Source organism: Mus pahari, chromosome 2 (genome assembly GCF_900095145.1).
Source record: "Mus pahari chromosome 2, PAHARI_EIJ_v1.1, whole genome shotgun sequence".
Classification (NCBI taxonomy): domain Eukaryota; kingdom Metazoa; phylum Chordata; class Mammalia; order Rodentia; family Muridae; genus Mus; species Mus pahari.
Window position 1 is genome coordinate 152,505,003 of NC_034591.1, and position 25,935 is coordinate 152,530,937.

General features: G+C 44.4%; 1 protein-coding gene across 4 annotated transcripts in view; it reads right to left on the reverse strand.

Annotated features, from left to right (window-relative positions):
* The window catches only part of Eps8 (epidermal growth factor receptor pathway substrate 8), a 165,881-nt gene that overhangs the window by 74,570 nt on the left and 65,376 nt on the right, over positions 1–25,935 (reverse strand). Inside the window, exon 1 of one of the 4 annotated variants that reach the window (XM_021189967.2) lies at positions 18,552–18,826. The exons of 1 other annotated variant lie outside the window; for it this stretch is intronic. In XM_021189967.2, coding sequence (XP_021045626.1) covers positions 18,552–18,703 — 152 coding nt within the window. In that variant the 5' untranslated portion in view covers positions 18,704–18,826. Of the gene's footprint in view, positions 1–10,957; positions 11,112–18,551; positions 18,863–25,935 lie in introns of those variants that run through there. 2 more of the 4 variants (XM_029534910.1, XM_021189968.2) reach the window with 2 other exon arrangements.

Genomic DNA, 25,935 nt, shown 5'->3' on the forward strand with positions numbered 1-25,935 from the left:
ATGTAGAAAGCCAAGATTCCCCAGGAACTGGCCATTATATTTTTACTAAATCAGCTTAAATGTAAACATAAATTGCTAATGTGACTAATGTCTCCCATGAAAGTTAGGGCAGTTCTATACATTTATTCTATAGGAGACAAAACAGACATGATTCCTGCTGTGGTTTAGGTAAGTGTTCCCTAAAGACCGTGTGCATATACACCACCACTGGCCTTTGGTGCTATTGGGAGGTAGCAGAATATTTAGGAGGGATGTGATAGAAGGAAACTGGTCCATTGGGGTCATGACCTGACATTATAGGACCTGCCCTCTCCCTCTGCTTCCAATTGGCATGGTGTGGTGGTTTAAACATGCATGACCCATGGGAAATGGCACTATTAGAAGGTGTAGCTCTATTGGAAGAAGTGTGGCCTTCTTAGAGAAAGTGTGTCACCGTGGAGGCGGGGCTTTGAGGTCTCATATGGATGCTCAAGTCTGGACAGTGTGACCCAAAGCATCCTCTTGGCTGCCTTTGGATCAAGGTGTATATTGCTTGGCTCTTCCTTCCATGATGATAATGAACTGAACCTCTGAAACTGTAAGCCAGTTGCAATTAAATGTTTGCTTTTATAAGAGTTACTTTGGTCATGCTGTCCCTTCACAGCAATGAAACCCTAACAAAACACATGGAAAGAGTCATTTCCTGCTGTAGGCTTCTGGGAAACCACTGGGGACTACATCACCTTGGTGGGTGATCTCGATTTAGAATCACCTAGAAGATGTGCCTCTCGCTGTACTTGTGGGGGCATTTCTAGAGAGACTTACCTAAGGCTGAATGCCCATCCTGAACTCAGGTGGCACTATTCCATGGACTAAGGTCCCTAACTAAACAAAAGGAAAAGAGTGCACTGAGAACCAGCATGTCTCTTGCCTGCTTCCTGATGGCAGAGATGATGGGACCAGCTGCCTCACGTGCCTGCTTCCCCGCCTTCCTCACGTGATGCACAACACCTGCAAACTGTGAGCCAAGGTAAATCCTTCCAAGCTTGAGTCGTTTTGGTCACGGCACCGCAAAACCTAATTAATGCAAGTACCACAGGTCCACAAGAACCAGAGGCGACTTAGCATGAATGAAACGGTGGGCCAAGGGTGACCTTTCTTGCTTATAAATTGATTCTCTTAGGCTCTATGTCACAGTTATGAAAAATTCACTAGTACGGTTCCTATCTTCACGAAATTTAAAATCTAGTAGGAGAGCAGCACAAAGTACATAAACTAACACAGAATATAAAAATAGTCTTCTTTTCTTAGAAGAAAAAGAAAATTATGAAAGCCATCCTTGGTAAGGACACATGAATGCCCAGCGACCCAGGCCTGTTTGGGTTCTTTAAAAAATATAGGAGTCTGAGACCTTAATTCTGATAATGTTATTTCAGAATTTTTCCATTTCATATTCAGGATAAACAGCATAAAGAATATATATATATATATATATATATATATATATATATATATATGTCATGTCTTTGATGTTTCTCCACTGGTGTACAAAAATGAAACTCTGCCGTCAAATAAACGAATGCAAAACTAAGATCAAGGACACTGTTATGATTTCAGGTGTCTATCTGAAAATAAGGAATTAGAGGAAGGCAAACAGAGATGGAAAATCATACAAAAAAGCTAGTGTAAAATGTGAACTATTAATGTTGAGTACATCAGCTTTAAGCGCCTGGGTCTGGCGAATCAGGAAGCAGGCGGAGACAATCAAATCCCTGTTCCCCTCAGGCAGAAATGTGACTGTTTTTCATGGCAGCATGTCCGCTCTGCAGCCAGTGTCAATTCATAAGCTCTCAAGAAATATTTGCCAGAAATTACATTCTTAAACCTGAGCCCCTGGAATTAACAGAGCAAAACCACAACACTCTGCAGTCCTTTAAAGATGCAAAATCACAGTGTTTGGATCAGCCAGAGGGAAAGGTACCAAAGACATGGCCGGCTCCTGGGTCACACTGTGGATTTTGTCCATGGGGTGCAGGCGGACTTGGGGTAAGCTCGCTACCGTTAGGCCAGCAGGAGGAGGGAACATGGGAAGTATCTCCAAGCAAGCCCTTCTTTCTCTCCATGCCCATAATTCCCATCTCTAAGCTACTGAGAAAAAGGCAAAAGATGAAGAACTTGGGAAGAAATGCGTAACGTTCTGGTTAAAATGAGGAATCTAAGAATAAGAAGTCAGGGCTGGAGAGATGACTCGGCAGTTGTGAGTACTGACCACTCTTGCAGACGACCTGGGCTTCGTCCCAGTACCCACATGGTAGCTCATACCCATCAGTAATTCCAACTCCGGGAGATGCAATGCACCCGTAAACATGTGCTACATACTAACTTAAGATACGTACATACACATACATAATTAAAACAAAATAAATCTTTAAAAGGCAATAAGTCATTTTTAAAAAGAATTACAAGTTGTCAACTTTTCTAAACAAAAATCCTTCTAAATTAATTCCAAGCGTCTGCTATATGAACTGGGTACCATTTAGTAAGAAAACTGTCTGATTTTTTTCAGCCAAACTGGCTTATGAAATCAATACACTAAGGGAACTAAATTTTACCAGTATTGCAAACAAAAATAACACAGAGGAGGAGGAAGAAGAGGAGGAGGAAGAAGAGGAGGAGGAGGGTGAAGAGGAGGAGGAAGAGGAGGAAGATGATCTTTCACTTGTATGATTATCTGCCAAGATCACAGGAATCCTGTGAAGTAAAAGAACATCTCTACCAGACTCAGAGGGTAAACCAGGCTTCTAGTGACAAGCCCCATGCCCAGAGTTACTAATAAACACTAGCAGTGGAATAAACTCTGCCAGTTCACCACATAGAGGACTATCACAAGAGGTTTGATACATTTATTACATACGAGATTCCACAGGTTGCCTGGAAAGGGTCTGAAGATCTAGAGCTCTGGATTGCGTAAGCTCCCGTTGTCGCAGGGTTGAGGGGCACCGAGGATGGCTAGGAAGAGAATTGGGATGAAGGTAGGCGTGGTTCAGGATGAGGAATGAGGACTCAGGGATTTCACAAGAGCAAGAGTTCTAAAAGGGCACAGTGGGATGGTGACCTCGCCTTGGTGTTTACTTCCAGCTTTCCAGTGGTGTGCTTGACAAAGCAAGGTGACAAATGAGTGAATCTGGGCAATGTATGCATCTAAAATGTTTATGATACTAGCTAAATGAGGTAAAGCAGCCACAGAGCCATAGCTACCCAAATTGCTGTCTTGAAAATATTTCCTTTTTATTGGGGAATTGAATCCATTGGTATTAAGAGATATTAAGGAAAAGTGACTGTTGCTTCCTGCTATTTTTGTTGTTAGAGGTGAAATTTTATTTATGTGGCTATCTTCTTTTTGGTTTCCTAAAAGAAGATTATTTTCTCGCTATTTATAAGGTGTAGTTTTCCTTTTTGTGTTAAGAGTTTTCCATTCATCCCATATACAGTTACCAAACCTAGACACTATTGTGTATGCCAAGTGTATGCTGACAGAAGCCTGATATAGCTGTCTCCTGAGAGGCTCTGCCAGTGCCTGACAAATACAGAAGTGGATGCTCACAGCCATCCATTGGACTGAGCACAGGGACTCCAATGAAGGAGCTAGAGAAAATACCCAAGGAGCTGAAGGGGTTTGCAGCTCCATAGGAGGAACAACAATATGAACCAACCAGTACCCCCGAGAGCTCCCTGGGACTAAACCACCAACCAAAGAGTACACATGGAAGGACCCATGGCTCTAGCTGCATAAGTAGCAGAGAATGGCCTTGTAGGACATCAATGAGAGTAGAGGTCCTTGGTCTTGTGAAGGGTCCCAGTGTAGGGGAATGCCAGGACAAGGAAGTGGGAGTGGGTGGGTTAGTGAGTGGAGGGGGAGGGATGGGATGGGGGCGCTTTGGGGGGAAATGAGGAAAGAGGATAAAATTTGAAATGTAAATAAAGAAAATATCTAGTTAAAAAAAGATGAAAAAGAAAGAAAATTATTTCCATGAATCACTTGACTAAATTACATTTTAACACTTCTTTCAAATTTGATGATGCTGTGTCAATATGTATGTATGTATATATATGTGCATGTATATATGCATGTGTGTGCATGTGTATACATGTGTATAAGTGTGTTCATGTGATTATGTGTATATGAGTTTGTGTGTATGTGTGCATGTGTATATGTGTGTGCATGTGTATATGTGTGTGCGCATGTGTATATGCATGTGCATATGTATATGTATGTGTGCATGTGTATATATGTGCACATATGCACACGCTGTTGAGCTGCTAGGAGGTGAAGCCTAGCAGGCAGGAGTAGGTTCCTAAGGAAGTGAATCTGAAAGCTGTTATCGCTCCCGGTTCTAGCCTTTCTCTCTGCCTCCTGACCCTCCTTGATATGAACAGTCTCTGCCACAGACTCCCACACTCGATTGTTCCTGCATGCCTTCCCTGTGTGGACAGAAAACCTTTGAGACTCTGAGCCAAGGTAAACCTTTCATTCCTCAAGTAGGTTCAGTGGGATAGCCCAGTCACCTTGGCTCAGGAGTAACCGGCACACCCCTGCAATTACATCTTCTCCCTTTCCAGCTTTCCTCACTGTCCGGTGACATGTGTCATCCCGGCACAACCCCAAATGTGAGGGTGTACAGGTCCTTCACAGGGGACATTTCAGACACCCGTGGGGTTAGGAAGAATGTGGGGGAGAGGAAGCCAACACTATCCCTGTTTTTTTTTTTTTTTTTTTTTTTAGCGCATTCCCATCTCTGCTCTTGGATATGTCAGGTACACGCACAGGCTTCCATTGAGCACTGATCAAACGGGGCACTGGGGCCTCTGGAAGGGTGCCCTGCAGCCTCACACGTCCTTAGACCTAGCAAAGCCACAGGCTAACCTAGTTGTCTGCTTGCTGCAGCTCAGGAGTTTAGCTGCACACATCATCTGCCAGTAGAAAGCAGGGTAAAACATCAGGTAGGGGGTATGCATGCATGGCCTCTGGTCTCTGGAGTGAGCGGAAAACATAGGAAGATGCATTCTTCTCTTGGGTCTCCTCCACAAAGCTTGCCTATAACACAGTGTATAGCTTCTGGAGATTCTATCTTTGGTTTTATAAATCCTTCACTCCTAGGCAGACATGAGAATCCCACAGTACCATTCTCAAACTCCTTAGCTGAGAACTCTCTGCTCCACCAAGGGCCAAACCACTCCATTCCAGGATGATAAAGTGGAAATTTTTCTAGGAAACAAACCAGCATTTAGATTTTTATAAGATATGGGGAACACATTATAGGAATGGTGCTTAATCTCAGAAGTAACTGTTGAAACCTCAGAGAAGTCCAGGGCTGCCAGCAGCCAGCATGGTCCCTGACTGGAAGGAAATGGGGGAGGGCATGCGGAGGACCTACAATGACTGTGTACCAGAAAGAAAAACCAAAGCCTCCAGTTAACCCAAGCCCAAGTGCTAGAGATTACAAAACAGAAAAGAAAAGAGGGGAGGGGAGGGGAGGGGAGGGGAGGGGAGGAAAACCATCAGTCTACGAGTGTAAATGAAAAGGGCAGACACATCATTACTGTGATGGTTTGTATATGCTTGGCCCAGAGAGTGGCACTGTTTCAAGGTATAGCCTTGTTGGAGTAGGTGTGTCACTGTGGGTGTGGGCTATAAGATGGATCCTCATCCTAGCTGTCTGGAAGTCAGTATTCTGCAAGCAGCCTTCAGATGAAAGATGTAGAACTCTCAGCTCCTCCGGCACCATGCCTGCCTGGATGCTGCCATCTTCCTGCCTTGATGATAATGGACTGAATCTCTGAACCTGTAAGCCAGTCCCAATTAAATATTGTCCTTATGAGAGTTGCCTTGGTCATGGCATCTGTTCACAGAAGTAAACCATAGCTAATACAACTATCTACAAAGCCCCACGCCTACCTGGTGGGCTTTGCAGACCTTGTAAGGTCTCAAAAATACAGCAGTTTACTCTTAGAAAAGAACTGACTCTATTGTTCTTTCCTGAGACAGTGCTAGGAGACCAGAGCCAGGTAGGGCTCTCTGAGCTCAGGAGCTGCCCAGTGTAGGTGCTGTGGATCAAACTCAGGTCTTCCTGAAGTGAAGGATCTGCTTATCAACAGCTGCATCATCTCTCCACCTGCCTCCATCTCTCTCTAAAAGATTTCCCTAAGGAAGTCAATAGAAAGGACATCTGACTGACCGCCTTCACGTCTTCAATACAACCTCCTCAGCCATACCTTGGAGCGTACCTTGCTCTCTCATTCAGTAACCACACAGTATGAAGTTAGCGTTTTTAAATGTTGCAGTGAAGAACCACTCTTATCATCTATACAACTCTAGAATGAAGCAGACTGGGACGTACGGTCTTTTGAAAAATAATTCCTGTCCTGCCAGAATCTAAGAGATGCATGTTAAGACTCACAGGATTCGTGTGTGTGTGTGTGTGTGTGTGTGTGTGTGTGTGTGTGTGTAAGTGACCAAAGTAAATGCTACCACCAATTTTCCTCCAAACTTTACACTAGTGGCTGATTCACGTCCCCCCTGCATGAAGCAAAACTGTCACGGAGGAGAAACTAGTTTAAGGATGTAGGTTTGAATTGAGATTTTTTTCCTTTTACGAACTCACTGGGCACACTCGCTAAGACACTCCGTGTGAGCGCACCCACGAACAAAGCCTGCTGTCAGCATGGTACGAGGTCAAGCCCGATGGAACATTGGATCGGAAAAGCAGAACTCCGGGGGAAAGTCAAGCCGGTCTCCAGCACGTCCGAGACTGACTCAGAGGAGAAGTGCAGTCCGCTGACTCACTCGCCCACTTCCTGAAACACCCAGTGTTTTTCTTGGAAGGGAGTCGCACACCGGCACCATCCCCATCCAGTTCTGATTAGACAACACAGAACCTAACCTAAACGGCCAAAACCATGTGAACTCCCCGAAGCTGGCTCTCAAAGCAGAGAGCATTCCATAAACAGGCAATGCCTGGTTCCGAGGGTGAAGACTCTCAGCCAAACACATATGACCAAGGGGTACCTAAGACAGCACACCACTGGGTACTCACATGCCTCCCTCTTCATAACATAATTTCTCATGGAGAAAGAGAAACCCAGATAGTTTTCACCGCCAAAATTAAAATTGCTTTTAGCTCCAAAAATTTTATTCTTTTGTTGGAGAAAATTATGTGAGTGTAGGGGTACGTGTGAATGTGTATGTGTGTGTATGTGTGTGTGCGCATGTGTGCATATCTGTCTGTCTGTCAGTCTGTGTCTCTAAGTCTGTGTGAAGGGAAAGCAGGTTTTCAACATGCCTGGAGTTCATTAAGCAGTCTGAACTGACCAGCCAACAAGCTTGAGGGACCCACCTATACCTAGCCCCTCGGCGCTGGGATTACAAGCACACACCATGCCCAGCTTGTTTTAACATGGGTTCTTAGCATCAGACTGAGCCAAGTGCTTTGCCAAATGAGCTAGCTCCTCAGACCCCCAAAACATTTGCCTTTATTTCCTAAGCAACTGTTCTCTCTGAATCAACTGTGTAACACTGATACTTCAGAGCTGTTTACAGAAACGGCAAATAACATGTGTGAATTCCACAGGTGTGCCAACCACTGCTGTGAAATCTTTGCATGTTTCAATATGGTTAATAATCACAAATCCTCTAAAGAGGCATGTGCCACTCTCTCTATTTACAGGAAACTGAGGCACGTGGTAAAGAAATACCTGATCCACCATCACCCAGGCTAAACACAGTTGAAGACTTTAACACAGATATATAAATGCAAACCTTCAAACCCTCAAGTGTGTCCTGGTCTATGAGCCTTGCCTTTTAGGATAACTAAGACATTAAGAGCATGTTTCCCCTACCACCACCACCACCACCACTGACACACACACACACACACACACACACACACACACACACACACGCAAAACCTAGATCCACCCGTCTCTTTCATACATTCGTCTAAAACTCCCCGTGTGACTTTTCTGTCAGTAGGAATTGAATCCTTCTGCAGTATTTCACTGTCCAGCCAAATGGATATCAGCCTCCCTTGTTTGTGAGTTCTGTGTATTGGCAATATCAAACAGATCTATTAAAAACACTAGCAGGATCCTGTCCTCCACAGGGCCCTTGGGGAAGAAAAATACACATAACATTTCCGTCTTCAAAATAACAAGCAATTATACAGGACCGTGCAGTTTGTTTCCTCTTGAGCAATCCACCCTGGAAAGAGTTCAGACATCTGAGGCCTCTAGAATTTCATGTTCAGCGAGAAGACGATCCTCTTACACACAAGTCAGCAGCCGAGACACCCGCTCTATCTGTAACAAGTTCTCGGGGAATTAGCTTAAGTATTATATGATTGTGTGTTTCTAGTTCCAAACAAGTGAGGAGGAGGTGAGGCGGAGTAACACGTGCACTGAAATACGCCACGGCACCGTGACCTTCAGGTTAACGCAGAGCAGGTAGTGTAATGGGCACACATTTATCCACTACAGAGCCCTCACAGAGACAGACTAAGAAAAATGCCTTCCTAGTCGGAGGTACTAAATATGTAAATGTACACTCCCCAGCCAGCATGCCTGGTGTGATTCTAGGGTCAACAGAGTGTCACCCTGGTCCCTTAAAACATATCCATTACCCAAGCTGCACAGTGGATGCCAATGGACTTATGGAAATGAATTCGTCCTTTCAAGTTAAACAGTTGTGTTCCCCAGAAAGCACTATTAAACCATAAATGCTCCTGAGAGCAATCACATAGTATACCATAAACATGTAAGTAAGAATTATCAGATAATTCCACCAGAATAGGAGGGCTCTAGGGGCTCAAAGGCCTAAGAAGCCAGTGTCCCCAGAAACAGAAGAAATATGCTTCCAATAAATGCAGTAGTGAGCTACTGAAAAAGAAAAAAAAATGCCTGTTTAATATTCTCAACTACACCCAGCAGCTAAATCCTGCTGCAAATGTGAAAGAAATAGCAGTTTATGCATGGAATGATTACTTTCTAGAGGGAAACATACTACATGGCACCCAAACCCACCTCATTTAGGAGGAATGTATGGCCTACGAGACGTGCCCTGCGTGAAGGCATACAGAGCAAACACGATTCATTCACTGCCTGTGGGAACATTCGGGCTAGCAAGGCGTACGTGCAAACAGGAAAGGAGAACACAGGTAACAGTGTCACTGGGGACCAGCAGCATCCTATGGAACTGTCTGCCCAGCAGCAGCTGTCAGAGCAATATCCTAGAGGAAGCAAGTGTTGGATGGCACAGCAGTGGGCCTACTGGGGTGGGTGTTGGCAGTCCCAGGGCACAGCACTGGTGTGGGTGTGGGCAGTCCCGGGACATATCAGGCACATCCCAAACGTGTATCCAGTATGGCTGTAACAGTGACTAGAAAAGACTGTAACCAAGAAAAGAGAAGGATGAAGGAGTGTGTAATGACAGATCCTGAGGGGCCTTTCGGAGAGTCTGGGGAACATCTTTGAAAATGCTAAGTCCAAAGACAATTATCTATTTATTATTAAAGCTTAAGAAAATATCCGTGGGGGTATTTCTGGGATGGGGGGCTGTTTCTGGTGCTCAGAGTTCACTCATTTTGAGATAATTTTGTCTGATCCTTTCATTTCGGTGGGAGCATCTACATTCGACCCCATGTATAATTTTAAAATGCAAAGACCAACTAAAGCACCCCTGTGCTGTTTCCGTAGCGACAAACTGATTATCGGCCACCCTCTAAGCATCTGGTGACAGGGACTGGGAGATGAGTGAAGCCAGTTAAGTACTTGCTGCAGAGGCATGAGTTTGTGAGTTCAGATCCCCAGCACCCATGTAAGAGCTGGGTGTGGCTGTACGTGCGTGCCTGGAGTTCCAGTGGTGCGTGAGTAGAGGCAGGCGAGTTCACTGGCCATGCAATGACCAAATGGATGAGCTCTGAGTCCAGGGAGACCCTCATCCAGAGACTGACTGCCGTCTGCGGTCCATATGCATGCACACCTGTGTGCACACAAACTCATTCCTATCACACACACAACAACAACAGTGACGCCATATATGGTGGTGTGCATACCTGCGATCCCAGCACTGAGTAGGCTGAGGCAGGAGGATTGTTGTAGTTTGAGGCCAGCCTGGGACTCATAGTGAGTTCAAATTGAGCTTGACGTACAGAGAGTTTAACCCTGTCTCAAAAACAAACAAACAAACAAAAAAAAAAAAAAAAGAAAGAAAAAAACTAAAGCAACTGAATAAAAGAAACACTGGGAATATATTATCTTTCCCTTTGTCTCAAATTGCTTTGCCTTTTCTTCTAAGTTAACCCCCATTTCTTTTTCCTTAATTTTGTCAATCCACATTTAACCTCTATTTTGTGGCAACTGTCTTTTAAAATAATAGTCCCCCTCCAGGCTACCTGGACCTTATTGCTCAGATCTGGGACACACCCAACCCTCTTGTCCTTCTTGACGAAATCCCCCATGAGCCCAGGCCCGCAGATGGGATGGTGATGAAATCATCCTAACTCGGCTCGCACTTGCTGTTGAAAAGAGAAGCACTCAGGACCGCTGTGCTTTAGCTGTACGGACCTCTAACTCTGCTTACCGTGGCTGGTTGCTCTCTGGCTGTCAGGGATGGATCACCCGGAGGGGAGGGGGATCGGGTGATGGGTTCTAGTGACAGCCCCCCCCCCCCCCCNCCCCCCCCCCCCCGCCCCAGCAACTGGTTAATGAAAGGAGTGGCCACATGCATCCCATCTCTGATTTATTCCTGACAATGCAGATACTAACTCCAGTCCCTCTGGCAGAGCCAGAGCATCCCAGACCACACTGCATTTGGTTTCTTGCCTTTTCTAAGCCTCCCATCTCCCTGGCAAAGTGTCCACTCAAGACACTTAAAAAAAGCAACAAAGGCTTAGGCTCAGGAGGTTATTGCAAGTGCCCCACGTACCTGAAGCTGTCATCCCAGGGAAAAGAACGAGTCTGGCTTCCAGGACGGGGAGCAGTATTCTCAGATAGACCCCTGTATTCAGGGTTTCCAACAGTGGACGTACAGTACAAATCACAAGTGGGACTCCTGTCCTGCGACGTGAAGGCCTCAATGATGCTCGCTGTGGCATCTCCTTAGCCGCACCTGGTCCTGAGAACTCTCTGCCCTGCCTGGAACAGTCACCCACTCCAGCTCTGCCTCCCTAATTCCTAAGCCTCCGCTTAAAAGGCCCTCCTTCGAAAGCTCCTCCCTGACCGGAGTCGCTCCTTTTTAAGCAATGTAAAAATCATCTTCTTACACTTTACAGGTAAACGACCTATTTTTAGTATCTGTTTCTCAAAAATAAATATGTACCTCATTACTTTTGACTGAATGGGAATATTTTTTATTTTATTCTTTTGAATCGATTTCATTTTATACGCATGGGTGCTTGCTTGCATGCGAATCTGTCTACCCTGTGTGGATCTGGTCTGGAACACACAGAAGTCAGAAGGGGTGTCAGGTCCCTAGGACTAGAGTCACAAGGTGTGGTTAGCTGCCATGTGGGTGCTGGGACTCGAACTCAGTTCTCTGCAAGAGCAGTTGATATTTAATAACCTGCTTAAAATGTAAAACAAAACAAACAATAAGTTAAAAGAAAATATACCAAGGCCTCCAAACACCATACTAGGCTGCACTGCATTCATTCATTCATTCATTCATTCATTCATTGGATAAGTGAGTGAGGGTCTGCATGTATGTATGTGTGTGAACCACATGTGTTCAGTGCCCATGGAGGTCAGCGTAAGGGGGCATCAGAACCCTGGAACTGGAACTACAGAGGTTGCCCATTATCTGTGACTAGAACCAAGCCCAGGTCCTCTGTAAGATCAGTGCAAAGTTGCTGAGCCATGGCTCAACCATATTTTTTTAATTTTTTTATTAGATATTTTCTTCATTTACATTTCAAATGTTAACCCAAAAGTCCCCTATACCATCCCCCCGCCCTGCTCCCCTACCCACTCACTCCCTCTTCTTGGCCCTGGCGTTCCCCTGTACTGGGGCATATAAAGTTTTCAAAACCAAGGGGCCTCTCTTCCCAATGATGGCCGACTAGGCCATCTTCTGCTACATATGCAGCTAGAGACACGAGCTCTGGGGGTACTGAGTAGTTCATATTTCAACCATATTTTTTAAAAATTTTCTTTAATAAGAAATTAGTCTCTGTAACTTTCTACTTCATAAACCTTTTAGGTTATTTTTTTCTCACTCTTTTATATTAACATTTACTCTAAAACACACTGTGCAGCTTGATAAAGTAGTTCTTTGCAGCCATATGCTATGTTTTGTGTTTAGTTATTTTTTTATTTTTGAGTATTTTCTTTACTAAAAACACTGGGGGAGGTATGAAGTACCAATACCGTTTCCTTCTCTTCGTCCTTCACATCTTGCCCCCTTAAATATCTTGATGGACAGCCAGAGGCATGGGACTATCTGCCCCATGGGGACAGAGCCTTTATCTAGGTCCCTCCCGAGCAGCTGCCTGAGGCTGCCTTACTGTTCATACTTTTTATACACACATGAAGAGAAGGTGTGCCCTCCACAGTAAACTAAGAGGTCTAATATAGATACAAATGCAGTTAATAGTCATTTAATAACCAGCACCCTGCTTTGTAGCCCATCACCTATACAGTACTGTTTATTTGGGTTTTTTGTTTGTTTGTTTTGGGGGGGGTTGAGATAGAGTCTGGCTATTTAGTCCACGATGGCCTCAAATCTTTGGCAATCCTCCTGCCTCAGCCTCATCGATGCTGGAATTATGAGAGAACAGCTTAGCTGTCCTGTACAGCTGTCCTGTATGACTGGCAGTGTGTCAGGCTTGCTCACGCCACTGTCACCACAGCACACACTCCAGGCTATACTGGGACTTGATGATAGGACCATTCAGCCCCATCATAACCTCCTGGGAGCATATCTGTCTGTGTAACACATGACACAAAGTCCTGGATGGCCCTGCCTGGTCATCCACACCTTTCCGCTTCCCCCTCGGATTTCCTGAGTCTAATACTCATCCAGACTTACAGCACAGAGAGCTTTTGTGAGAGGCCACGGGTCCCATCCCCCCCCCCCCCCGCCACGGTCTATATTATCAGCAGGTATTGTCATCCTGTCAGGCTTTCTGCTCTCTCCAGCAGGCTCTTGTCTCTCAGTCTCTAGGTGTCTGCTAATCCACCTTCTCCCACTTCCACACCCCGGCACAATCATTTCTTCTTGCTTAGAGTTTCATTCCCTGTCACTTCCCAACTCTTGAAAAAAAAAATTGTTTTGACTTTTTGCTTCTATGCCTCTGGGAAAACTCAAGACTGGATGTCAGGAACAGTCTTAGTCTTGTTCCGTCTGGTGAGGTCAGTGATGTCACCAAGGGCACAGGATATGGTAATGGAGAACTTATTAATGTATAACCCACACGGTGCACAGGGTATGATAATGCACAAGTTATTAATATGTAACCCACACAGCACCCTAAGGACCCACTGAAATCTCAGCGCAGACAACTCCCGACTCGGGACCAGCCCTGTCCTTTATGAGTTATGAACCTTGGTCAAGTCAATTACCCCCGCTGCCACAGACAGAGCCTCTCTCACCCATGCTAGTCAAGGTGGACTGTGCTCTTCTCAAACTATGAGCCAATCTGGAGTCTCCCTTCCTTAAGTCGTATCTCTCAGGATTTTGTCACAGAAACAAATCCACAATGCCAATCATGTGAGGACATACCCCTTCCCGCAAACCAGCTTTCTAGTGTAACTAACTACATTTATGTCTACTATGAGTTCATGGCAATGTTCTGTAAGTCAGACCTGCGACCAGTGATGACAAAGCCTGAGTGACTTCTCGGTTCCTCTCTCTCCCTGAGGCACCATGCAACAAGGTGGGGAGCAACCCTCACCTACAACTTCTCCACAGGAGAAAGCCACTCTGTGTTTCTTTAGATGAGTCCTCAAATATCCACTGTGGTAGAGGAGCAGAATCTTGCCCTGTGGGACTCAGCAACTGCTAGATCCTTGGACTTCCATTCACAGCTACTACTGAACCATTGTTGGGATTTGGACTGCAGACTGTAAGTCATCAATAAATTCCTTTACTATATAGAGACTATCTGTAAGTTCTGTGACTCTAGAGAACCCTGACTAATACACAACCCATCATACTAACAGTGAGTGAGCTCAGTGAGCTGTTGAAAGTCAGTCAAGATGGAAGGAGTGACACATGACATATATGAATGAACATGAGCATACATGAACATAAATGAGAATACATGAACATGCATGAGCATGCATGAACATGAGCATACATGAGCACAGCATACATGAGCATACATGAGCACACATGAACATACATGAGCATACATGGACATACACAACCATGCATGAGCACGCATGAACATGCATGAGCATACATAAAAATAAACACAACATAAGGCACAGAAAGAAAATTCAACAGCATAAAACATTATACACAATCGTGGGAGGTAGGACGGAGAGAAATCCAACCATGATGGTCAGCAGACCTTAAGAAAGAGCTGAATGATGGTTATGAATGACAGACTTCAAGTAAGAAAAATGAGGCAGAGGATGGGAGATATGATAAAGGCCAAGAAAACATGTGATCACAAGGGACAGATAGCCTAGCAGTCGATGACCTTCACACAGTGGCTACTGGGAAAGCCATGACAGCATTTAGCCTGAGCTTTGGGGTCAGCTGAGGACGGGCAGAAGGAAGCAGAGCTCTGAGCTACTGAAGAGCAGACACTCTGAGTCTTGGGCATGGCAAGGCAGAACGGTGGGACAGCTTTCCTACCCCAAGCCAGGGCTTCATGTTAATCACTGCAGATCAATGCTCATGATCACTGCTCAATCCAATGCACACTATGCTATGTGACCTGGCAAAGTACATGAAATTGTCAACTATGTAAACCGTGGAAAGCTTCTATTTATTTATTTTTTTAGAAAGCAATGACAAAAAGTGACAAATACAAAGGATAGGACTTCAAATTATTTAGATACAATCTTTAGCAAAGTTTATGTAACTCTGAATTACACCTAAAGATGTGACACAATGTATTTGTGTTATCTGTGTCCCTGTGTGTTTATATGCATGTCTGTATCTTTGTTGTTGCTGTTCCTGTTCCCAGTGCCTAGTCATGGGCATACACACACACACACACACACACACACACACACACACACACACACACACACGGAAGTCAAAGAACAATCTCCAATGGTCCTCGTACCCTCCACCTGTTGTATGAGACAGGATTTCTCATTGGCTTGTCATATCAGCAGGTAGGCCAGGCTAGCTTCTAGGTAGGCCAGGCTAGCTTCTAGGTAGGCTAGGCTAGCTTCTAGGTAGGCCAGGCTAGCTTCTAGGTAGGCCAGGCTAGCTTCTGAGATCCTCCTGTCTCTGCCTCCCATCGTGTGTCAGGATTGTAGGCTCCTGTTGCCATGGCCAGTTCTGTATGTGGGTTGGAGAAATCCAAACTCAACTTCTCATGCTTGTTAGGAGGCAAGCAAGTTATCAACGGAGCCATCTTCCCAAACACCCCATAATATACTTTCAATAACTAAGACAATGCACAGCCATAAACCAAAGCCTTCACAGACCACTGCTGACGTATAACCGAGAGCAAACGAAAGAAACTCCCGTGCCATCCTCTTTCATTGCATACCACTAATTACAGAATAAAGTTAGCCTACAAATCACTCTGACAGTTTAGAATATTGTAATTAAAACTGCCACAATGTGGGTCTAATCAAATTTCTAAATCTAGTTAACACATTCTGAATACAAGATTCTGTATGCATGCAGCTCAAAGCCAATCTTCAAAGTCTTGTTCAGTTCAACAATTTAAACATACAGATAGAAATGAAGCAAAATGGCATGTGTAAGAAAATGAAACCCATTACTTTGAATGCTAATACAAACATACTGCACGCACATACATTGTACACACAGGATATATGCAAAGCTAAACTCTAAAAGGGGGGGGGGGGATTGGGGAGAGGAAGATCCGGAAAGATGGCTCAGCAATACACTGCTCCTCCAGAGAACCAAAGCTTGGTTCCCAGCACCCACAACCAACTCACAACTGCCTGTAACTCCAGTTCCAGGAGACCCTATGCCTTATTCTGGCCTCTGCAGGCAGTACAGTCATATGCACAAAATGACACACAGACACATATGCATAGTCGTGAATAAAAATAGTAACATTAAACCTTTCAAAAAGATTTTAAGCCTATTTAGCCATTCAACTAAATTAGAAATTTTTGTTAAAGGATCCCAGGAGCTTACAGTGGAGGTTCGGCAAGTCAAGGGCTTGTCAAAGCAAGAGGACCTACGTCAGCCCTCAGATGTATGTTCAAGAGCTGAGTGTGACAGTGAGTGCCTCTGATCCTAGAACCAAGAAAACTGAGCCAGGCAGATCCCTGGAGCTCACTGGCCAGCTAGCCTAGCCAAACCTGTGAGTCCCAGGCCGGCAAGAGAGCCTGTCTCAAAAAGCCAAGATAGGAAATGATACCCTGCAAGACTTCACGACTATCTGCTTTATTATAACCCTACACCCTCTTTTTAGTCAACTCAGCAGACATTATATAAAGTCCTTTGTCACTGTACTCTAAGGTGGCCCAAGCCCTTTACTAAACTTCACAATGACATGGGGAATAGGTAGAGAGACAAAGTTAGCATGGGAAAACTTGAGAGGAGACATCTACACAATTCATGTCAGAACTGCTTAAGTAGAAAGGAGACTAAACAGAAGAGCCATGCATCTGGGTATTTCTTCTAATACATAATTTAAGTTAGCTAAATTGCAAAAANAAAAAAAAAAAAAGAGAAAAAAAAGTGGTTTCCAGATGGAGCTGCTGAAAAACAGAAACCTTTGTTTAAACAACCCCAGGTACAAGGTATACAGACACACATCCTCCAGCAAGTGAGAAGACTGGGTCAAAGAACAAAATGTTTTACATTCCTTTCTCAGAGAATACATGGAGTTTAAAGTCCACACGATACTGACATCTTGCCTTGGAATTTGGACAAAAGTTTATAACCAAGATAAAAATAAGCCAGACCATAAACATCTCCATGAACCTTGTCTCTTTCTGCTCCTAGAAGCCTTGTGTGTTGCTGGAAGGTCATGTGAGCAAAGCCTGGCGTGCCAGCCTTCTTCATGGCAGACACTTTACAGGAAGATCAGTGCACATGAGAATGCTGTTCAACAGCATCACCCAGGCCATGGGGGCATGACCCAATGGATAAAGGGCTTACCAAAGCAAGTGTGAAGACCTGAGCTCCACACCTAACATCCCTGTAAAAAGCCAGAGGCAGCAGTGAGCACCCATAACTCCAGGGTTGAAGAGGCAGAGACACAGGGCTCTCTGGAGCAGACTGGCTGGCCAGCCTAGAAGAATCCGTGCATCCCAGAGTCAGTGAGATACGCTACCCCCAAAGATAAGAGTGAGAGGATACCTGAGAGGAACCTCCGGTCTCCATCTGCATCCATACACACATAGGCTCACTATGTACATATAAGACACACACACTCACACACACACACACACACACACACATCATGACTTAAATTGAAGAACATACAACCCCAGTCCAGAAGAGTAAGTCAGGCAGATACTGACTTTTGCCCTCTGTTCGGATTATTGGGGCTCCAGTTTGTTCTTACATAGCACTACATAGTATCCTAGCTTTGTATTTAACTTCTAATAGCAGAGCAAGAAGCAAAAGTTTCCTTTCCAATCAGATTGTGACAATCCAATAAGGACCTCAAAAAAATAAAAGGCATATAGAGGCCTCTATACACTGATAGCCTTGCTTGCCTCTGAGCTCAAATTGATACTAAAAGACCAAAATTATAAACTTAGATATTTTAAAAATAGTTGTTCCTTTTACAACTTCCACTAATTGACTATTTAAATATTTACAAGTTCCATTAATATACACGGATTTAAAAAACAAAAACTTTAAGTACACATATCCAACTACAGTCTCAGTCCCAAGCCAAATGTTTGCAGAGAAGTTTGGCCATGTTCAGTCTGTGGGCTCAGAGCCAACAATAACCTTTGAAGGTTAAATTTGAGTAATAAGCAAATTTTCATAGTACAACTAACCATGTACAAACAATTCAAAGCGGTTAATATTTATAGCATAATCAAGGTGTTTTGCATATGCGATTCATTTTATAGCTTCACAACTATGAATAGTCCTCCGATCCCATCTTAGCCAAGAGATGAACAGGGAGATTACTCTGCTAAGCACCGGACTCTTAAGAAGAAAGACCTTGAAATCCCCAAGCCAGGGAAAAGGGAAGAAGAGGCCAGGAGGCTGTGGATACTAAAGTATCTCAAGATTTTACCAGGTTTAGAAGCCACTAGGGATGCCAAAAGGGATTAAAAACAAAATAAAAGTTAAAGTTCCTACTTGCCCTAAAAAGACTTCTACCTTTCAAGGTCTACAAACATCTTCTGTCATAATTACGCAAAGAAAATATTCACAAGTTCCAACTTACCTTCCTGCACTGCTGAGGTAAAACTCGTCCAAGCAACTGTCAAGGCAAGACTGAAAGAGCATCACTCCCTGCTCACGGATGTGTCCAGTGACCTTTGGTTCATAGACTGAGAGGGTGGGACTACTTCGGTTTCGGTGTTCCGCTATACTCATCGAAGTTTCTCCTTTGGACTCTCCCAGGCCTCAGTTAAGACTTCCTCCTCTTTTAAACAAGGAAATAACCACCCCTGAGAAGGTAAAGCCCTTGTCCAAGGTGGGGAGGCTAACAGAGCAGCAAATAACAATGGGACGCATTGATGGAGAACTCAGGTCTGGGTGCTAGGTTAATGCTAGATGTGGTTACTATGGACACTCTTAGGCTGAAGAGGCAGAGTCTAAGGAACGGGATGTCAATGAGTAACCAAGGAGGAGGTGTAGCAATATGGAGGTTAGGTGAGCGAATGAAGAAAGCTTCGCACCAGAAACACGGAAAAATAAATGCAAGGCAGCTGGAGATTTCAGTAATGGTTCAGAGCGCTTCCTTCTCTTGCAGAGGACCCGGATTCAGTTCTCCACACCCAAATCCTGAGGCTCACAGCCACCTTGTAACTCCAGCTCCAGGGGACCTGACGCCCTTGTACGGACTCCTTAGGCTTGACCGTCGCATGCATGCACCCATGCTCACAAACACATCACTAAAATTTTCTTTAAAGTAAGCAGGTGGCTTCTCTTATGATGAAGAATTTCATCTGGTGCCAAGTCGAAGCTAGATCGAGTGGCCAAAGCAGTGCGTGCACAGCAAGAAAGGTCAGCTGTGGCTGTGTGGAGGAGCCACGGTGGGGCCACTTAAGGACTCAGATGAGAGATGACATATAAGATTCAATTCTATATTCCAATCGGTATCACGTCTCCTGAAGCAGACTGGATCGGAAGGAAATGCTTACTCGAGGGACTGAGATGATGCAGGATTTCTGGCCTTACTTTCTTTCCAAACAGGACCCAGCCTGCTGCACTGTACATAATGGCCCTGGTGCCCCACAGGGTGGGGAGATGTCTCAGTCAATAAAGTCCTTGCTAGGCAAGCACGTGGACTTTAGTTAAGCCCCCAAAATCAGCATTTTTAAATCCAGGCAGGACCTGGATAGATGGCTCAGTAACTAGGAACACCGACCACTTTTATAGAGGACCAACTTTGGTTCCCAGCAACAAGATGCTGGTTCGTAATAGCCTGCAATTGCAGTTCTAGGTGATCCAATGCCCTGGTCTGGCCTCTGAGGGCACCAGGCATGCTTGAGGTGCACAGACATGTATGTGTGCAGGGGAACCACTCATACACTTATAAATAAACACATAAATAAAGAAACCTTTTTTGTTTGTTTGTTTTGAAAGCCAGGTATGAGAATATATACCTGTAACTCCACCATGAGACAATTGAACAGGTGCATCCTTGGGGGTCCAGAAGTCACCCTAACCAAGTCAGCTCCACCCAGACCTGTGAGAGACTCTGCCTGAGAAAATTCAGTGACTCTCAGCCAAGGAGCATCACCCTGGGCTACCTATGGCTTCCACACATGGAGATGCACACAGATACCCCCCACACTCACACACACACATACACACATACGCTCAGAAAATAAAAACTAATAAGTAAATACATCAATAGATGTGTATGGCACATGAGATACAAAGTTGGTGCTAAGACAATCTATTGGACAAGAGCCGTTTTGAGGTGCTGTATTCACAGTCAAACTGTGGTGAGAAGACAGAAGAAGAACGTCCTCCTTCTCTGCCTTGGTAATGTTTTACAGGTGCTTGTCTCTCTGGGGGAGGAGGCAGAGAACCTGTGGTACAAGCATCTTAAAGTGGAAACTGTATGTGTAAGAGATGAAAAAACAAATACTAGTAAGTTAAGGCTCCCCATGGTAAGAAATGGAATAAATGAGCCCCAGGACTGTCCCCCAAAGGCAAATGTGAAACAATTTCAAAGTTACGCACCATAAATAAACATTCATACATAAATAGAAAAGCCAGACAGACATAGAGCCAAACAACAGCCACTAGAGATATACTTAAAACTTGTAAAAATAGGCGAGACAATGATACACCATGCTTCAGTACTGACAGAAATGCTCAGCACACTGATTTTTTAAAAGAGATTTTATTCCTTCCGTTTATTTTCATTTTATGTGGACTGGTGTTTTGCCTGCATATATGTCTGTGTGGGGTATTAGATCCCCTGGAACTGGACTAACAGGCAACCATTGGGTCCTCTGGAAGAGCAGCCAGTGCTCTTAACGACTGAGTCATCGGGCTGGCCCTCACCTGAATTTTTTTTTTTTTTTTAAATATGAAGATTCAACAAAAGAATTACTCAGGGCATCAATTGAGGGATGGGTTGCCATCTGTCACAACTCTGACACATAATTGTTCCTGTCTGAAAGAATTGAAGGGATGGAAATGGAGAAGAGCCTGAGGAAAAGAAGGTCTAGAGACAGGCACAAAGTGGGATCCAGCTCAAGGCCTGACACTATCACTGAGGCTGTAGAGCACTCACAAAAAGGGACCTAGCATGACTGCCCTCCAAAAGACCCAACAAGCAGCTGAAAGAGTCAGATGTAGATATTTGCACCCAATCAATGGAAGAAGTTGCTGACACCTGTGGCTGAATTAGGGAAAAGCTGAAAGAGGCTGAGGAGAAGGGGAACCCTAAGCCCCACCCCACCCCACCCCACCCCACCCCGAAGATCTCCCAAACGCTGGTCCACCAACTAGGCAGCATACACCAGCTGATATGAGACCCCCCAACACATACACAGCAGAGGGCTGCTGGGTCTGGACTCAGTCAGAGAAGATGCACCTAACCCTCAAAAGACTGGAGCACCCAGAGAGTTTAGAGGTCTGGTGGGGTGGGGGGTAGGAGGTGGGGACATCCTCTTGGAGATGGGGTGGGGGTGGGGAGGAGGTATGGGATGTGGAACTGTTGGAGGTTGGACAGGGGGGGGGGTAAAATCTGGAGTTTAAAATAAAAAATAAAAAGAAAGAAATGACTAAAGATAGGGGAGAAGAAAAATATTAAAAAATAGAAAATAGGCATGCGTAAAGAAAACTAAAAGAATAAGGCTTATTTGCAGAGTAGGATTTGTTTGCATAAAGAACAGAACATTTTGCTGCATGGAGCACCCCGTTTTATCAGGCTTATGTGATACAAAATTGCCATCTCTGCAGACAGAACTTTGAAAGCAGATCAAGATCAAAGCCACCGCCACCGTTGAGCTGGCTGGATGACCTGCCTCATGCCACATTTTTCCTCCCACCAGCTCCTGTCCGCTCCACTTGGTCGCCTCATTCTTAGAAGCTGAGGCTCAGCCCAAGGCCAGGTTTGTTTTTTTTGTTGTTGTTTTTTTTGTTTGTTTGTTTTTGTTTTGTTTTGTTTTTTCACTATTCTTGCAAAAAGAAAAAGAAGGAGGGGAAGCAGACAAGCCTCTCCTCTGAGGTTCTCATTCAGGATAGAACTCATTCCCCCAGAAACCCTGTGCTGCCTGCACACAGCCTGCAGCTAACAGCCTTGCTTGAAGCAGCCTCCCCCTCCCCCAACATCACGCCCTCTTTCCCTTCCCAGGGATGGCTTGTCCACCATCAAGACAGGCTGTCACGTGGAATATGAAGACTCGGTCCCTTCTACTGAATGAAGACAATGACAGAGAGCCACCCTGGCTTTGTAGATCCACACGGGGTCGGGTGTGGCCCGTCACTACAAGGTAGTTCAATTGCCCCCTCTGCCCTGTAAGTACTTCCTTCCTTCTTCACCACAGGCTTGATCCCAAGGGCCCTTCCGGATAAACATCCCACACATTCATATCCATTTCAAAAACAGATCGCCGCAAGAGTTACAAAAGCGGGTAGCGAGTAGCGGGAAACAGAAAGCACCAGCAATGTCTCTTTGCTGAGAACGATGTTAGCATCACACAATGAACTCCAAAATGAATGACATAACTCAGGACCAGTACAACAGTGGCAAGCATCCCAGACCAACATCTGGGAGCATCAGGGTACTTAAGATCTGATATGCAAACCCAATTCCAATCCGACACTTTCATGATACCATCTCACGGGCCCTTCCATTTGTCAGACGCCAAACAGAAAAGGGACTGGGGCTAAGTGGCTCAGTGGTTACAGCGTTTGGCCCTGAGTTCAGTTCCCGGAACCCACACCTCAAGGAGTAACCCCCCCTCCAGTGGATCCAACACCTTCTTCTGGTCTTCATAGGAACGGACACACAGACGCACATATACAGAAGACACAGAAATAGACACATTTAAAAATAAAAATAACAGTAGTTAAAGAAATGTTCCCAACTACAATTGAGTAGATTCCTAATAATAACGTATGATCAATCCACTGCTGTTAACGTGACAAAATGCTGGGACACTATCTGCTCTGAGTCAGCAGGAAGTAGTTAGTGATGTGTCAGTAAAGGTAGATAAGAGGTATATAGCTGTCATTGTCCTAACACTAGTAAAGACCGCAGAGGCTGGGACCATTGTAAGTTCGCCTTTGTGGGCTGAGATGTCTAATGCCACAGGCAAATGTAAGGCACATGGGTATTACTGAATTTCTCACCTTTCTAGAACAAAAGTGTTGAGCAGAAGTCATCCTGTGCCGTATCACGTACTTGGAATGGCACGTGCTTGGTTACTGCCGGTTCTCTTCCTTCTAGAAAGTGCTATGACTACACTCACCTTTACTAGTAACCATGCCTACTTCCTCCTCTGCAATCGTATTATAGAGGCACACAAGACAAGCTACAGAACTGATAACTGAGACCCTCAGATCCCAAATGACAGGAGGCTAGTACAACCGACGGCGAGACAGCCAAGCAGAAAGGGTAGATGATGCCACCACCTGCCCTTCAGGATGTAAGTACAGCCTCCCTTTCCATTCCAGGGACTTGGTCCTAGTTAATCACATCTCTCCCCACTTCTTCTTGAAACCAACCTACGGGGCCTGTACGGTGGCTCAGTATAACATGCTAGCTGTCAAAGCTGACTGCCTTACTCTGACTTCCCAGAAGTCACAAGGTAGGAAGAGAAAACAAACTTCTGAAAGAGGTCTCCTGATCTCCCCTTCTAAGCCACGACACACAGGCAAGCACACACATCCACACAAAGAACACGTATTTGCACACAAAGAATAAACTAAAATATAGTTTTAAAATGTTCAAATTCTCTTCATATATCAAAACCCCCTTTGACAAGTGTAAGAATGCAAGACACTAATAGCACGAGAGAAGAGAAGAGAAGTGTCTAGGAAGAAAAGTCTTATCATAGAGTGCCAACTTTCCATGTCATACAAACTCCATAAGCTTGCCTGAGCAGAATGACCAATCGAATGTCATTTATCTGAAGATAGATATCCAAATGCAACCCACAATTGCAGAGACCCATTTCTAACTGGGAACACACACACTACAGACATGAAAAGGGACAAACATGTATGGTAAATAAATGAGAAGAAGAGCGAATACGTTCACATAAAAAGAACAGACAAGTCGCTCTGGAGCTAGGGTTTGGTCCTAGAACCTGAATTAAGGGCTATGGGTATGTTTATACACATTAATATTCACATTCCATCAGCAAGCCACACATTAGTTATGAGTGGAGTCATAACTGAATCTTTGTCTACAGAAGCATGAGACTGGGGAGTCACGGAAACACTGAAGAAGTTGAATTGCAGAGTTCGTTATACAAGAGTACATAATACGAGAGTATGTATGTGAACGCAACGGTGACTTCACTTTCCACTGGCCAGGTTTAAGAAGATATACCAGGAAATACAGGGTAAAGATATTTAAGAATTTAAAAATTCACCTTCAGCCTTGGAACCACAGTACAACTCCAACAAGATAAGATCTCTGTCATGATTTGAATATGCTTGGCCCAGGAAGTGACACTATTTGGAGGTGTGGCCCTTTGGAGTAGGTGTGTCACTGTGGGTATGGGCTTTAAGACCCTCATCCTAGCTGCCTGGATTCTGCTAGCAGCCTTCAGATGAACTCTCAGATCCTCCTGCACCATGCTTGCCTGGTTGCTGCCATTCTCCTGCCTGGATGATACTGGACTGAATCTCTGAGCCTCTGAACCTGTAAGCCAGCCCCAATCAAATATTGTCCTTACAAGAGTTGCCTTGGTCATGATGTCTGTTCACAGCAGTAAAACCCTAACTAAGACAATCTCACTGGGAAATTTTAACCAGAAACCCAGCAACTCTTGCCAAGTAGGGAAGATAGAGGAGAAGAACCACGCCTTGGTCCTCTGTGTTCCATGACTGTGACAGGTCAGAAAGAGAGGCCTCAGCAGGGTAGCATTCACATCAGCCATCTGCAACCTTGCAGGTGCCCTCTCCAGCCCCCGCCCCTGAGATAGGAGACTGGTTGGTAAAACTCTAACACTTTAGGAAATTTTCCCAAATCAAATTTAAGAAGAAAATCTATTAGATTTTGCGATAAAATGCAATAATTAGTGATTTTACTCTTTTCAATTAAAAAAAAACATGTAATTTCCAAGGGAGAAAAATGAAATAACCAAATAATCAGAGAATCTATTGCTGTCAGAGGAAAGGCATAATGATGGCATGTATAAATTCACCCCTCAAAGGGTCCAATAACCCTTCCACAGACTCTCCCACTTCCTCTGAGAATTTCCATTTAAACAGACTGATAAAACAGGCCACATAGAAAGGATTTCAGAGAGGAGGGAAATGAAAGCTTTGGGGACACAGCCTCCTACTTTCTCTACCCATTAACTTTTCCTTTAAATGCTCCTCAGTTCGCCGGACACAGAGGACAATCATTTCCCTGCAGCTGGCCAAGGGAATGCCCATCTGGAGAACCAACAGAATACACCATATTAAATCACACTGAAAATGATGGTTTTTAATGTATCCTTTCAGCAAAATGATGAAGTCTTTTAAGCAATGATAGATGCTTCCACTTTAGCTCATTAAAATCCCACATACTCTGAGGTCCTCAAGCACAGTCTATGAAGGGCAGCCATCTCATACAGGGTTATCAACTCTGGAAGTTTTTTTTTTTAACCTCAACTCTTATCTGGGCAGAAAGGCATTACATTAGCTTCATACCCTTTTGTATACAATCGAATCGTACAAAGCACTGAGGAAGTGGGAGAGGGAGGAGGAGGAGAGGGCCAGTTGGCGAGCACACAAAGGGCCTGTGAAGACCAAAAAAAAAAAAAAAAAAAAAAAAAAAAAAAGCAAAAAAATTAAAAAAATAAAACAAAAAAAAAAAAAAAAAAGAAAGAGCAAAATGTCCAAGCTTAATCGAACCACAAACCAACTGAAGTGCTGCAAAATATCATTTTGTCAATACACTCTTTTTAACAAGCTAATAC